The sequence below is a fragment of the Ciona intestinalis genome, chromosome 6 (genome assembly GCF_000224145.3).
Source record: "Ciona intestinalis chromosome 6, KH, whole genome shotgun sequence".
Classification (NCBI taxonomy): domain Eukaryota; kingdom Metazoa; phylum Chordata; class Ascidiacea; order Phlebobranchia; family Cionidae; genus Ciona; species Ciona intestinalis.
The window spans coordinates 323,649-336,004 of NC_020171.2; the positions used below are offsets into that span (position 1 = coordinate 323,649).

The following is a 12,356-nucleotide window of genomic DNA, read 5'->3' on the forward strand; positions in this document are numbered from 1 at the left end:
AAGTGTCTTGCTCAAGGACACATACGCCCACAATGGTAGCAGCGACGAGCCTTGGAACCTATTACCTCTGGGTTAGAGGCAGGCGCGCTAACCACTACGCCACGGCGCCGGACAAGTTCAGTCGAATCGTGTGATACTTTTCTTGCTGCAATAAAAATCGTCATATTTCTGATTTCAATGGTTCAAAAGTTTTGTTTCCTGCGGATCTGAACGATCCTCAATCGGCAGTGGTCCGACAAGGCGTTGCTTCTATAATAATATAGTCTAATGGGGAAAGATGGTACACTTACTTAAGCACATGTTGACTAACATTTCCAAGTTTAAAATACATGAAGTTTTTTCGGTGATACCACGAATTAGTACTATCATTCCAAAAAGATTAAGACCAAGTAATTTGAAATTGGTTTTAATCTCTTTGATCGTCCTTTTATAATGGACAACAATTCCATTTTATTAATTGGCAATAAATAATTTTATTGTGGTAGTATCGTATAATGAGCAAGGTATTTTTACTTGAAAACATTGTACGAAAACCTGTTTCAGCCAATGTCAAAATCAGAGATACATAAATATCTCTGGTAAAATGGTATGCGAAAATATGCAAAACATGACGTCACAGAAGCGAATCGATGTGTAAACAAGAGTCATCATTTTACAATCGTTTGCAAAACTTGTCTATATTATAACGGCGGTTTATATGTGCGCACCGAAACCTACGCAGAGTTCAATACTTGAAATAGGTAGTCGCTAGACGACGCAACGTTCTGCATTACGTCATCACACCGGCGGCACTGGTTTGATGTTTTCTTTTTCGTGCACTCGCCGAATGTACACAAAGAAAGGCAGCGCGACCTCGTGTTCCCTGCGTCGTTGGACCCACGCGCTTATCTCTCACTTGGAATGTTAGGTGTCCCAGGAATTCTCTATTACTGCGTAGGTGGTTCGGCAGTCATGTTACTGGCATTTGAGGTTAAACTGTCAAAGCCTTGAAAGTCCATATATCGTGAAATTTCAAGGAAACATATTGATTCACACGTCAATTACAAAGTTTCCAAAGCCAAGCTCTGAAAGACAGCGACAAGTTGTGGCGCTAGGTTGGTGTGCCCACGTTATAGCCTATCTTATATTGTACACAGTTTCGTTAGGTTGGTGTGCCCACGTTATAGCCTACTTTATATTGTACACAACACAGGCTGTTGCTGTAAATACCAAATCAACTATTTCAGCTGTAGAGTTATATAATGCAGTAAAAGCTCTGTAGAAGTGGTATTGTTCAGTATTATATATTGTACAGCTTTATTGTTTAACTTTGTATCCATACTTTATACTGTATTAATGTACTTGTATATTCTATATGTATTTTCGGTAATTTACATAGTTGACTAATGAATGTTATGGCTGTTTAGGTGATGACAAGTGAACAGAGTCATGATGCAGATGAAGCACCAAGTGCTCGTGCCAGTCAGTCATCCTTACATGCCGAACCTACCAGCAGTCCATGGACAAACCAGCGTTACCATACACTATCTGAGATTGGTGTTGGTGCTTATGGTGTTGTGTTTAAGGCACAAGACATGCAGAGTGATGATGAGTATGTTATGCCATATAAAGGATTCTCACTAACTTAGATTCAAAGAATATGGACTCAAATTCACAAATGCCTTCATAAGCAAGGCTTAGGTTGAGTAAGATGGTTATGCCGCTTTTTTCCCTTTGGTCATTATTTTTAATAGTACACAAAGAATATTTACAGAATTATATAATCATGTTCGAAGGACTAAAAAAGTGTGGTTAATTGTTAAAAACACAATTAGAAAATATCGAATCCATCTTACTCCACAGTGTGCCTAATTTCTGGGGTTTCGAAAGAGTATTGTATAGCCTATAATATAGGTCCCATATTGTATGTATACTTCATACATAGTTTTTTTTGAACTCTTCAGATGTGTAAAAATGCTGATGATAGTCAGTTAATAAACAGTATTGTCCCAAAAGGCTGGTTTATTATGAAACATCAACAAAATTAATTTAAAGTTGTACTACGTGCCCATTTATTGGTAAATGTTCTAAAACTTCTTTTAATTTATTCGACAGGAATAAGTTTGTGGCAATAAAATGTGTTCGAGTGGAAAATTCTGAGCAAGGTATGCCTTTGAGTACGGTCCGTGAAATAGCTTTACTGAGGCAGCTTGAGTCTTGTGAACACCCTAATGTTGTCAGGTGAGGATTTAGGACTTTATAAAATATATTTCATTCATGTGCTGTATATTTAGCTGTTAAATGTTTCTTTCATGTCAATTCAACATTGACAAATAAGGTTTAAATTAGGGGCTTATTTTATAATTCATAAGCTCCGCTTCTAACCTTTAAGCAACATTCCAAAGCCATAAGCTAATAACCTCTAATCATAAACCGTATAATGTCAGCTTTTCGTTTTCATAATTTCATTGTGAGATTTGAATTTATAATTACATTTATGAATATATACGTATGATTTTGAATTCTGAAGATAACTTGGAAAGTTTAACCTACTGCCACATGTACATTGCTGGATTTTTAGGACAATAGCTCAGTTGAAGCCTGATTTCTTAATAGTTAACTGTAAGAGCTACTTAAAATTCCACACAGCAATTCACTATTATTCAAAGCATTGCGTCGATAGCTATTTCCAAGTGCTGCTACAAATATATAAGTTTTAAATTACTTGTCTCTTATTTTTTGTTTAACTTGTTGCTACTGTATTTAAAATATTGGTCCATGCATTAATATATGTATATTGTATATATATACTTAATGGTAAAATATATTTACTTTTCTATAAATTAAAAGAAATTAATGTATTTATGTTTTAATTAAATATTATATATATATATATATATATATATGTGACTGTCTTATAAATTGGGCTAATTTCAGACTACACTAGTATGTTTTTCACGGTTAATAATGTTCATTCTTATATGTTGGTTGTTTTAAATTAAGACATTATTTGAAAAATAATTAAAGTTCATGTTATTAAAATAGTTGTTACGTATATATAAGATTGAATGGCTTAACATGGTGGTATTTTCTCTACTATTAAGGGTAGGCCTAACTTCTAATGCCCGAAGTTGGTGTAATGTGTAACAGCGCGTGAATTAAGGAAGGAAATATCATTTGATCGTGTATTTAACTGTCAACTTGCGATGTAGTTTACGCAAATCCTAAACAGTTGTTCGAGAATATTTTGTTCGCTTCACTTGCGTGAATTAATTTTAAGTAACATTTTATAATTTATGAATGGATTTCAAAAATGTATACAGAGTATTTAGTAGAATAAAATCAAATGCGATGATTAAATGAGTGAGTTTGTCGTTAATTGATTCAATTACTTCCGCTCTGTATGTATCCTGCTGCGTTACTCATAATATTTATGAATGGAATTTCTTTTTCAATGAATGAAGTAACACTGATGTCTGCAGCTGTACAACTCACCAAGTGTTGTGTATGAATTGTGAATGCACTTGCTTTACATTTAAAGATTTCTTAATTTTTGGTCCCAACATTTTGAAGTTACCACAAAGTTCACCTAAAAAGTTTAATTTTTAGACACCCAAAAAAATGTTATTACTGGGTGCTTTACAGCTAACCAAACAACTATTGTTACAAATTTATATTATTAAATCTGTGATTGAGATTTTGAAATATCACAAACTCAGAGTTTAACTGAGTTGGGTAGCTTGTCAAAGCTATGTCCTTAACTTTAGAGAAGCATTGAGACAGCTTCAAGCCTATTTGGATTTTCAAGCTTCAGTAGAAAACTAATTAAAATGTTTTTTCTTACAGATTACTTGACATTTGTGCTGGCCACCATTCAAAACGTGAAACACAACTCATGCTTGTGTTTGAATATGTTGACCAGGATCTTGACGTGTTTTTAAAAAAATGCCCCGACTCTGGATTAGAACCGGAAAAAGTCACAGTAAGTTGAACTTAAGTTTTAATTGACTTTGAATTATCCGCGAGATTAATTGACAATTTAATTTGCATGTAAGTCTGTGTTAAGCAACACAATGGTTCTAAATTTGAACTGTTCAGGATATTATGCGGCAAATGTTGGGGGGTTTGGATTTCCTTCATTCCATGAGGGTCGTTCATCGAGACATGAAACCACAAAATATTCTCATCACCACAACTGGTCAAGTTAAAATCGCAGATTTTGGTCTTGCCAGAATTTACAGCATTGATATGGCACTAACTGAAGTGGTAACATTTTTAAAAGGATTTTAAAACTAAAAATTTTATTAAAAAAAAAAAGAATTTTAAAAGTGGTAACATTTTTCATAGATTTTTAAAACCTATGCAAGTAGGGTATATCACATTGATTGAAGCCCCGAAATTTATCTAAAATTACATTGGTCATTAAAGCTGGCCTAACCACAATGAGGGAACCATTTAGGCTGGGGTAAAATTACTGACACCACCAATTTGGGAATTTTCAACTGTGTAGTTTAAGCAGGGCAGCTCAAAAATGCAATTACCTTTTACTTTCAGTCAGCTTTGCAACAGTTTTTTTCCCAAGGTTCCTTGAATTGAATAGCATATAAACTATCTGTGTTTTTAAATATACTTGAAAAAGTGCATAATATTTAAATGAATATATTAGTTTGACTTTCACATAGTTATATAGTTAACAACTGTTGTTTTGTCGCTATATCCTGTCTTTTGTTTAAAATCTTTTTAAATGTTCGCTACCGTAATCGAAGAAGCGAATAAAGTTCTTAATATTATTAATTTATTATTATTATTAGACACTGTATGTATTGCAAATTTACATTGTGCCTATTTTAAAGGTAGTAACTTTATGGTATCGGTCACCAGAAGTTCTACTACTTGACAGTTACGCAACACCAGTTGATATTTGGAGCGCTGGTTGTATCTTTGCCGAGTTATTTAATAGAAGGTAAATAACTTATTGTATTTTTATAAACTATAATTTAAGCACGTATATTTGTCTGGCACCGTGGCATAGTGGTTGGCGCGCCTGCATGTAATCCAGAGGTAATGGGTTCAAAGGCTCAACGCTGCTACCATTGTGGGCGTATGTGTCCTTGGGCAAGACACTGTCTGTGGTCACTAATGGGTTGTCCAAGTTATCAGCCATATATATAAAAATGAAAAAATCCCCCCAAAAAATAATCACCGACAAAGTAACATACATAGTAACTCACAAGCTGGCACGAAATGTTAAACCCGTGTGATAACAACTGTCGTTTTCCAGCCACGCGAGGATAAAGTAAGTTACATCTATCCATATACTTATCAAGACAATATACGGTATACACCTCTTCTGGCATTTTTGTGCACTGACATTTTGACTTTACTTTGAGTATTGGAAAAATTTGTATGATAAGGAAGATCATATTCATTAAAAACAATAAAGAGACAAGAAATAAACACAAACTGTCAAGCCTTAATGTAATATGAAAAAGTATTTGTTATAAACCAAAAATAATATTTTTAAAGTGCGGACATTTTATTGCAGACCTTTATTCCGGGGCACCGGAGATGTGAATCAACTCAAGAAAATATTCGAGTAAGTTTAACGTGTCAATATTGGGAGAAGTGCCGGTATGCATAATGTTAATTTATAACATGGGGATAACCAGGACTAAAAGACAAAGTAGGGTGTGTCTTATGTCAAGCTACTTACTGTAATTGCTTCAGCGTAGTCGCCACTAATGGGTTGTAAACATTCATACAAAAAATAATCACCCACAAAGTTGCATACCAGGTAACTTATAAGCAGGTTGAAGGTGTATGAAATGACAGCAATGAGCGCGCTATACTGCTATAAGCCACCCATGTTATAAGTCCTTTCCCCACCGCAAACAAACAGAGCCATAATTTGCATAGAGAAATAAAGCAAACTAAGATGGTTGCTGGGAATCTGTTAATGGAGAACTCTCCTTAATAACAATCACTGATACTGTTATGTGGTATATTTTGTGCACAAATTGTAAAACTTTTTTTTGTCTTGAATATAGGTTGTTATAATCATTATAAGCCTATGTAAGTAATTTTATGCCCATTATATACACATGGTACCCTCATATAGACCTTTGTGGGTGCTTATTTTACTTGGTAGGGTTTTCGTTTTGACTGAAATGACTCAATTTATGCAAAAGTTTATAAAAGTTGTTTTGCCGTTGTTACTACTTGTCTTTTCGTTGTAAACTCTCCCGTTCTTTGTTATCGTGACCGAAAAGACAAAATAAATTTCTTTTATTCATTTATTTTTATTTATTCTTTCAAAGTTGAATTGAATTTTTCAATTTAGTTTCATTGGTCGACCAAGTGAAGCAGAATGGCCACTTAATGTTGCTGTTCCGATTGATTCTTTCCCTCCCCAACCACCTAGACCTCCACAAAAGTTTGTTCCTTCTATCACTGAAGATGCTGCTGACTTTTTAATGGTGAATATGTTTAACTGTTTTAGGTTCTACTGCCATGTTAAAATGTATTTTTGTATTGTTTAACTGCTAACATTCGATTCTGTGAAATGTACATTTTCAAACAGGTTTGACATTTATTTGATCTTTATATTTGTGTGGCAATTACAAAATGTGGACACACACTATGTTAAATGGACTTTTACAAACTATGTTTCTTAGGTTAGCGCACAAATATGCTGCTAAATGCTTTATTTTATGTTTTACACTAAAACTGGACTAAAAAATGAAATTAACTTAATGTTGTGTAACTTGTGTTGAGTAAAAGAAAGTTCCAAATTGAAACATGTTGCCCCAAAAGTTTTCGGTTTTTAGAAAAGATTTTCTGGCACATTTTTTTTACATGGATTCCATTCAGCCACACATAAAAAAATCACCTTAAAAATAAAATATCTTGGTTTTGTTGCACTTCGCATTGCGTTTACCAACAAGTAAATGTGTTACTTCTGTTAGCAATGGCAGTTGCACATTTGATTTATTTATATTCAATTTGTTTTCGTCACAGAAACTCCTTGTGTTTGATCCTGGTAAGAGACTTACTGCACAGAGTGCATTGCAACATAAATATGTTCAGGTTTGTATAAAGTACCTTACTACTTGATGATTCATATTTTGTATATCCAAAATTAAATTATCCGCTAAAGCTTTTTGGTGTGAAAGTACAAACAAAACTTTCGAACATCGTTACTGTAGACCATAATCTGTATTTTTTTGATTTTACCAACACTTTCTCGTATTACTTTTCAGAAAATAAAATAATAGTCATTTCTGTTATACATGTTGCTGGTTTATTTAAAAAAAAACTAGTCTGGATAATTAAAATACAAAACTGTCATTTCTAGTATATCGTAATTGTAGACTAAAATTTTTACTTTATGCTGTTATCACCACTTCGCCCATTACTGTTCTATATATGTGAATTTAAATAGTTAATTTGTCTTACTAAGTTCTGTTTCAGAAAGCATCGACATCAAATGAGCCTAACTTTCTATCAAGTGCAGTGAATCAAGCTGTTATGTATGGTAGCACCAGCCAAGGGGGTAGCAGTTCAAGTCATCGGAGACTGCCGTACACAAAGCAAATGACAACGTTACAAAATCATGTTTCACGATCATATGATGAGAGATATGATTCATCACATAGAGGAGTTGATTGCCCAGACAGCTCACGAAGATCACGCGTCACGCCAGCCATGGAAAACATAACAACCGATGACGTAAAAACACCAACCAATGACGACCAGAAACAATCACTTGATGATCGTCTTTCTGGGAGAAGAAAAGACAAATCATCCTCTCATTCTGCATCACCATCTCAACACCATCAGGATGAATCAGAATTCTTAACTCCTCCATCAGATCTTGCATCTTCATCATCCGGATTTATGACTTCTTCTTCATCAAGGTTAAATATTGTGTTTCATTTATTAAGCAAGTGTGTGGGTTACTTAGTTTCAATTTCAATTCAAGTTCCAAATCCTAAAGCTGACAATACTAAAGCTTTAACTTTAACATCTACTGTCTAACTATTAACCACTAACACCTAACCGCCAAAAATACTGTATGTTTTACTTTAAATTGTCTGCATCAAAATCTTCTCTTAAATTCTGAAACTCTTTTATGAACTTTAATCAAAAAGTGAAATGTTTATGGCTTCTCTGTTTTATGATACATTACAATAGTTTGACAAACACTTTAAGAAGTCTGTTTCACATTGCTTGCATGTGTGTGAATATCCACTGTAGTTATAACCCAAATTTGAGCACTATTCATAAAGTTGCTTGCTAAGTCTTTTGAGTGTTATTGTAAAAGAAATTGATTTTATACTTGAAAGTTATGTGAAATAAGCCAAAGAAAAAGACCAATATAGCTAAATGCCAGAAGGCCCTTAAAGTAATATTTATATTGTGCAAAAGACCTTGTATTAATTTTACCCTGCCTACCCTGTAAAAATATTTAAAATAATGATGAATGTTTTATACAACCCAGGTCATCATCCCCATCTGAAAGTGGTGTTCCATCGTTCGTAACAGATTCAACCCAACAATCATCAACATTTGAAGTTGAAACATCGTTGCGTCGGTCAGTCACACCAGCGGAACGAATAGACGAGGTACAACTTAGACCCAAAAAATCGACAGACATTGATGATCAAAGTCGAATGTCATGGGCGTTTGAGCCGATAACTGACGCAGAAAGTCAGTTGGAAATAGAATCACAAATACAGTCGAAAAATCAAATTACACAATTTAAAACGCCAACTAAAACACCCACATATCAAATGCTTGAGTCCGGTAAGTACGTGCCGTATGTGACACAAAAACCACATACTGAAGCCAGCCACGCTATATGTGGCCATTCATCACAAAGCTCATATAGCAGTAGTGAAGGAGATTCGCAAGCATCTCAACCAAGGCCAGAAAAGTAAATTTACATGTATAGTAGGGTTGGGCAGAATGAGACACTTTTTGTTCTATTTTCTAGGCCCATTCAGTAGTAAACAAAGAACATTCAAAGAATTATAAAACCGTCATCTCACGACTTCGATAGGCCGTTGTAATTATTTAATATACGATCAGGATATTTGGATATTATGTGCTAAAAGTGTTCCGTCTCCCTCACCCTACTATGTATTGTTTTAAACTGCATATCAATGCAATCCTACCCCAATAGTGAAATTAGCATGCATGTGTTGTTTCCTACAATTGTCTGCATATTATTTCCACTATATGCACAAGAGGTTGCCTCTCTTAATTGAACGTTTAATTCCTAACCTCTGCTACACACCTCTGCCATTTTTTGAGACCTCTCAATGCTGCTACTTACTCACTGCCTTAAATGTTGTTTAGTGTTTTTGTTTAGATGATTTGGTTATTGATGAATTATCCGAATGAATTTGAAAGTTCATGTTAATACATTTAAGAATTTAGTTCGTTGCTTTGTCAACACAATGCATTTCTGATGAAGGAAATAATTTACCTTTTGTAATCTTAATGAAAACAATCGAGGTGTATTTTATATTTTACCGCCATTGCTGCTACAATATTGTACTGTTTAATAAATTTACGTTTTCCTAATTATTGGTTGCTGTTGTCTGTCAGTTCTTTGTTTTAAAAGTAAGATCAAAGTTATAATAGAGAAAATGGTAGGATATGTTAGTTCAGTGATCTTATCAACCAGACATTTTATATCCGTCACAAATATTTATGTCTCTAACCCTTGATTTACCTATAACAGAATGCTTCCTATGGTCATTTTATGTTATTTATATTAACAAAGACATAAAATGCCTTATCCATTTTGTGCAGATTTCGATTAATTTTATGAGTGATACAGGTGTTAGCACTGACAGCTTGGTACAAATTGAAAATACTAACATTTCCTGTATTTTTTTCCTTTTTAAAAAGGTTTTTTACAAGATAATTGTTTATTGAATTTCACAACACGTAATGTACAAATGGTGCAGCCGGTGTGGATCAAGAATTAGTCAATGTTGCAACTTCACGCAAGAAATCAATTGAACCAGGAATCCATGTACGCAGAATGGAAATTATTTTAAAGTTTTCTCCTAAAAACAAAAAAAAAATATTTAACCCAATGAAACATACATGAATTGAATTTAATCAAAACAATCAATAATTTGCTTCCTAGATTTAGATATTTTGAATTACAGTAACAGTTTTATACAATCCATTAAATCTAGTTTACTCACTATAATTACGTATAAATAAATGTAACTTGCTTTATCCTTACTTGGCTGGAAAACGACAGTCGTTATAACACAGGTGTTGTGTTTCATACACCTTATGCCAGCTTAGGAGTTACCATGTACTACGAGTTACTGCTTACTAAGTATATAAAAACTAATTGTATACATTATCATGAACATTTAATTAGCCGAACTTGTTTAAAATATGGCTTTATAAAAATTGTATGTTGTAAACAAACTAGATCAAATTATGTTGTGGGGTAAAAGTTCTAGAATCCCTGAGTGTTTGTACTTACTTTTCGTAAACATCATCACCAATTTTAAGCATGAGACTGTTTGCATCAAGATATACTTTGTTCTGGCCTTGTGAAAGCTGAAATATATGAAACCTTGTGAGTAATTCTTTTGCCTACATAAATAATTTTATTTATCCTTTCCAATCAAAAACAAACACCAAATTAATTAAAACAAGTAAAAGAAGGAACTAAAAATCTTAGTCATAAAACCTGCTGGGCATTATAATACTAGAGGAAAGTGTTAAATAAAACTACAAAAAACTAACGCAAAGTAAGATGTATGACAATTTGGAATGTCACCCAACACACTGTGATTAGCAACTGCTATTGATCAATGACCCTGTTCCAAGTTATAATTGTTAAAATCTATGCTGGTTTAACACAGGCTTTGTACTCTATATATGTATTAGCACTGTACACATTTGTATTTATTATGTATTCTCTTTCTTAATGAAGCCGTATGATATCAAGTAAATTGTTAATAATATTTCTGCTTACTGTTTTAGCAATGCTCTGTGCTGCTCGGATTCTCCTTAATTTAAGGTAAGCTGGGTTTTTACTGATGGCTTCTCCTAAGTTATACTAGATAAGGAAATTTAGCATCTTATGTTTTACAGTTGATAATGATAATTGATAACCGTTTATTTTTTATTGGAGGATGTGGAAAAAAGGAGTTATAACACAGGTATCCAATTATACACAATTTATGTTTCATGGCTTTATTCACCTCAACAATTTGTGGGTGATTATGTTTGGAAGATTCTATTCTATGTGCACAAGGTGCCGCAACAGGAAACGCCCCGAGATTTAGAGATTACTTTTTTCTTTATGGCAGTTTAAACAAATCATTGAAGAGCCTTGGTTTAGTCCTTAACCAAGGACACACACGCCCACAATGGTTGCAGCATCAACCTTCAACTTCAACCAGTGTCATCTGGTTACATATTGTACAATCTAACCACCAACACCAGCTAGAGCACTAGTTATATAAACATTCATAAAACCAATATTTTATAATGAAGGATATTGTTTTAGCAATTTGTGCTTCTCCCTCGGCTTGTACAATCTTTTGTTGTCTGTCTTGTTTCGCTCGTTCAACTATGTATTGAGCACGCTGGGCATCTTGCTGAGCTGTACAAATTAAAAACATTTCAATTAATAAGTTGTGCATGGTGTAACTAGGCGTAGCGATTTTTTCCAATTAAATGTAAACATGTTTTTAATTGTAAGCGTGTTTAACAAGTGTTGTTTTGTTGCTATATTCGGTCTTTCATTTAAATCTTTCTAAATTTTTCGTTACCATAATCAAGAGCAGAGCTGCGATTGAGCCGTTTTTCGCGAGCAATGCTCGGCGACAGCCGAGCTGGCTCGCGACACCTAGTCCAATTTAATTTATTTACATTTTATTGTCGCGGCAATAACTGTTAAGTTTAGCGACGTCAACGTCGCGAAACCGAGTTTCGGCGCGAGCCACGGTGCCCAGTGTCGCCAAAATCTACTGCAGGTGTCCATTCTTACGCGACTAAATGTCTGTCGCGATGGTTAGCGCAGCGTCGCTTAAATTGTACACAGCGTCGCTAAAAAATCCAGGTATCGCCAAAGTCTGGGTCAGCAACGAAATCGCTTTATATGAAGTGGGAATTCTGACGTGCGTGGATGTAATACTATTAGATTTAGAGGACAAATAATATATCTTTAAAATTTGAGGTTATTTATCACTGAACTCGGCGGTATAAATTTTGATAAAATGATTCGTCGTTATCTTTTTTGTATTCTTAATCATCGTCTCTCATTAGTACGCTCTTCATCTTGGATTAAAGGCCAATTTACTCGCAGGAAAATCTGACCAGATTGTTTTGGA

At 34.0% G+C, this 12,356-nt stretch overlaps 2 protein-coding genes across 3 annotated transcripts in view; one reads left to right on the forward strand and one right to left on the reverse strand.

The window, feature by feature from the left end:
* Positions 1-809: 809 nt before the first annotated feature.
* LOC100175205 (cyclin-dependent kinase D-3) lies at positions 810-9,564 on the forward strand. 2 transcript variants are annotated; one of them, XM_002131665.4, is made up of 11 exons: positions 812-1,094; positions 1,407-1,591; positions 2,095-2,220; positions 3,826-3,961; positions 4,078-4,245; positions 4,833-4,942; positions 5,525-5,575; positions 6,320-6,455; positions 6,997-7,065; positions 7,450-7,895; positions 8,480-9,564. In XM_002131665.4, exons 2-11 carry the CDS (start codon positions 1,410-1,412, stop codon positions 8,916-8,918), a joined length of 1,863 nt encoding a protein of 620 aa, XP_002131701.1. In that variant the 5' UTR covers positions 812-1,094; positions 1,407-1,409; the 3' UTR covers positions 8,919-9,564. The 2 variants fall into 2 exon arrangements, with proteins under 2 accessions (XP_026690604.1, XP_002131701.1); XM_026834803.1 differs by lacking the exon at positions 4,078-4,245 and having other exon boundaries at positions 810-1,094.
* Positions 9,565-9,898: 334 nt separating this feature from the next.
* Positions 9,899-12,356, reverse strand: part of LOC100186056 (prohibitin-2-like) — a 5,852-nt gene continuing 3,394 nt past the window's right edge. Inside the window, exons 6-9 of the mRNA XM_026834808.1 lie at positions 11,523-11,626; positions 10,994-11,071; positions 10,496-10,572; positions 9,899-10,058 (exon numbers count right to left, since the gene is read on the reverse strand). Coding sequence (XP_026690609.1) covers positions 10,046-10,058; positions 10,496-10,572; positions 10,994-11,071; positions 11,523-11,626 — 272 coding nt within the window. The 3' untranslated portion in view covers positions 9,899-10,045. The remainder of the gene's footprint in view (positions 10,059-10,495; positions 10,573-10,993; positions 11,072-11,522; positions 11,627-12,356) is intronic.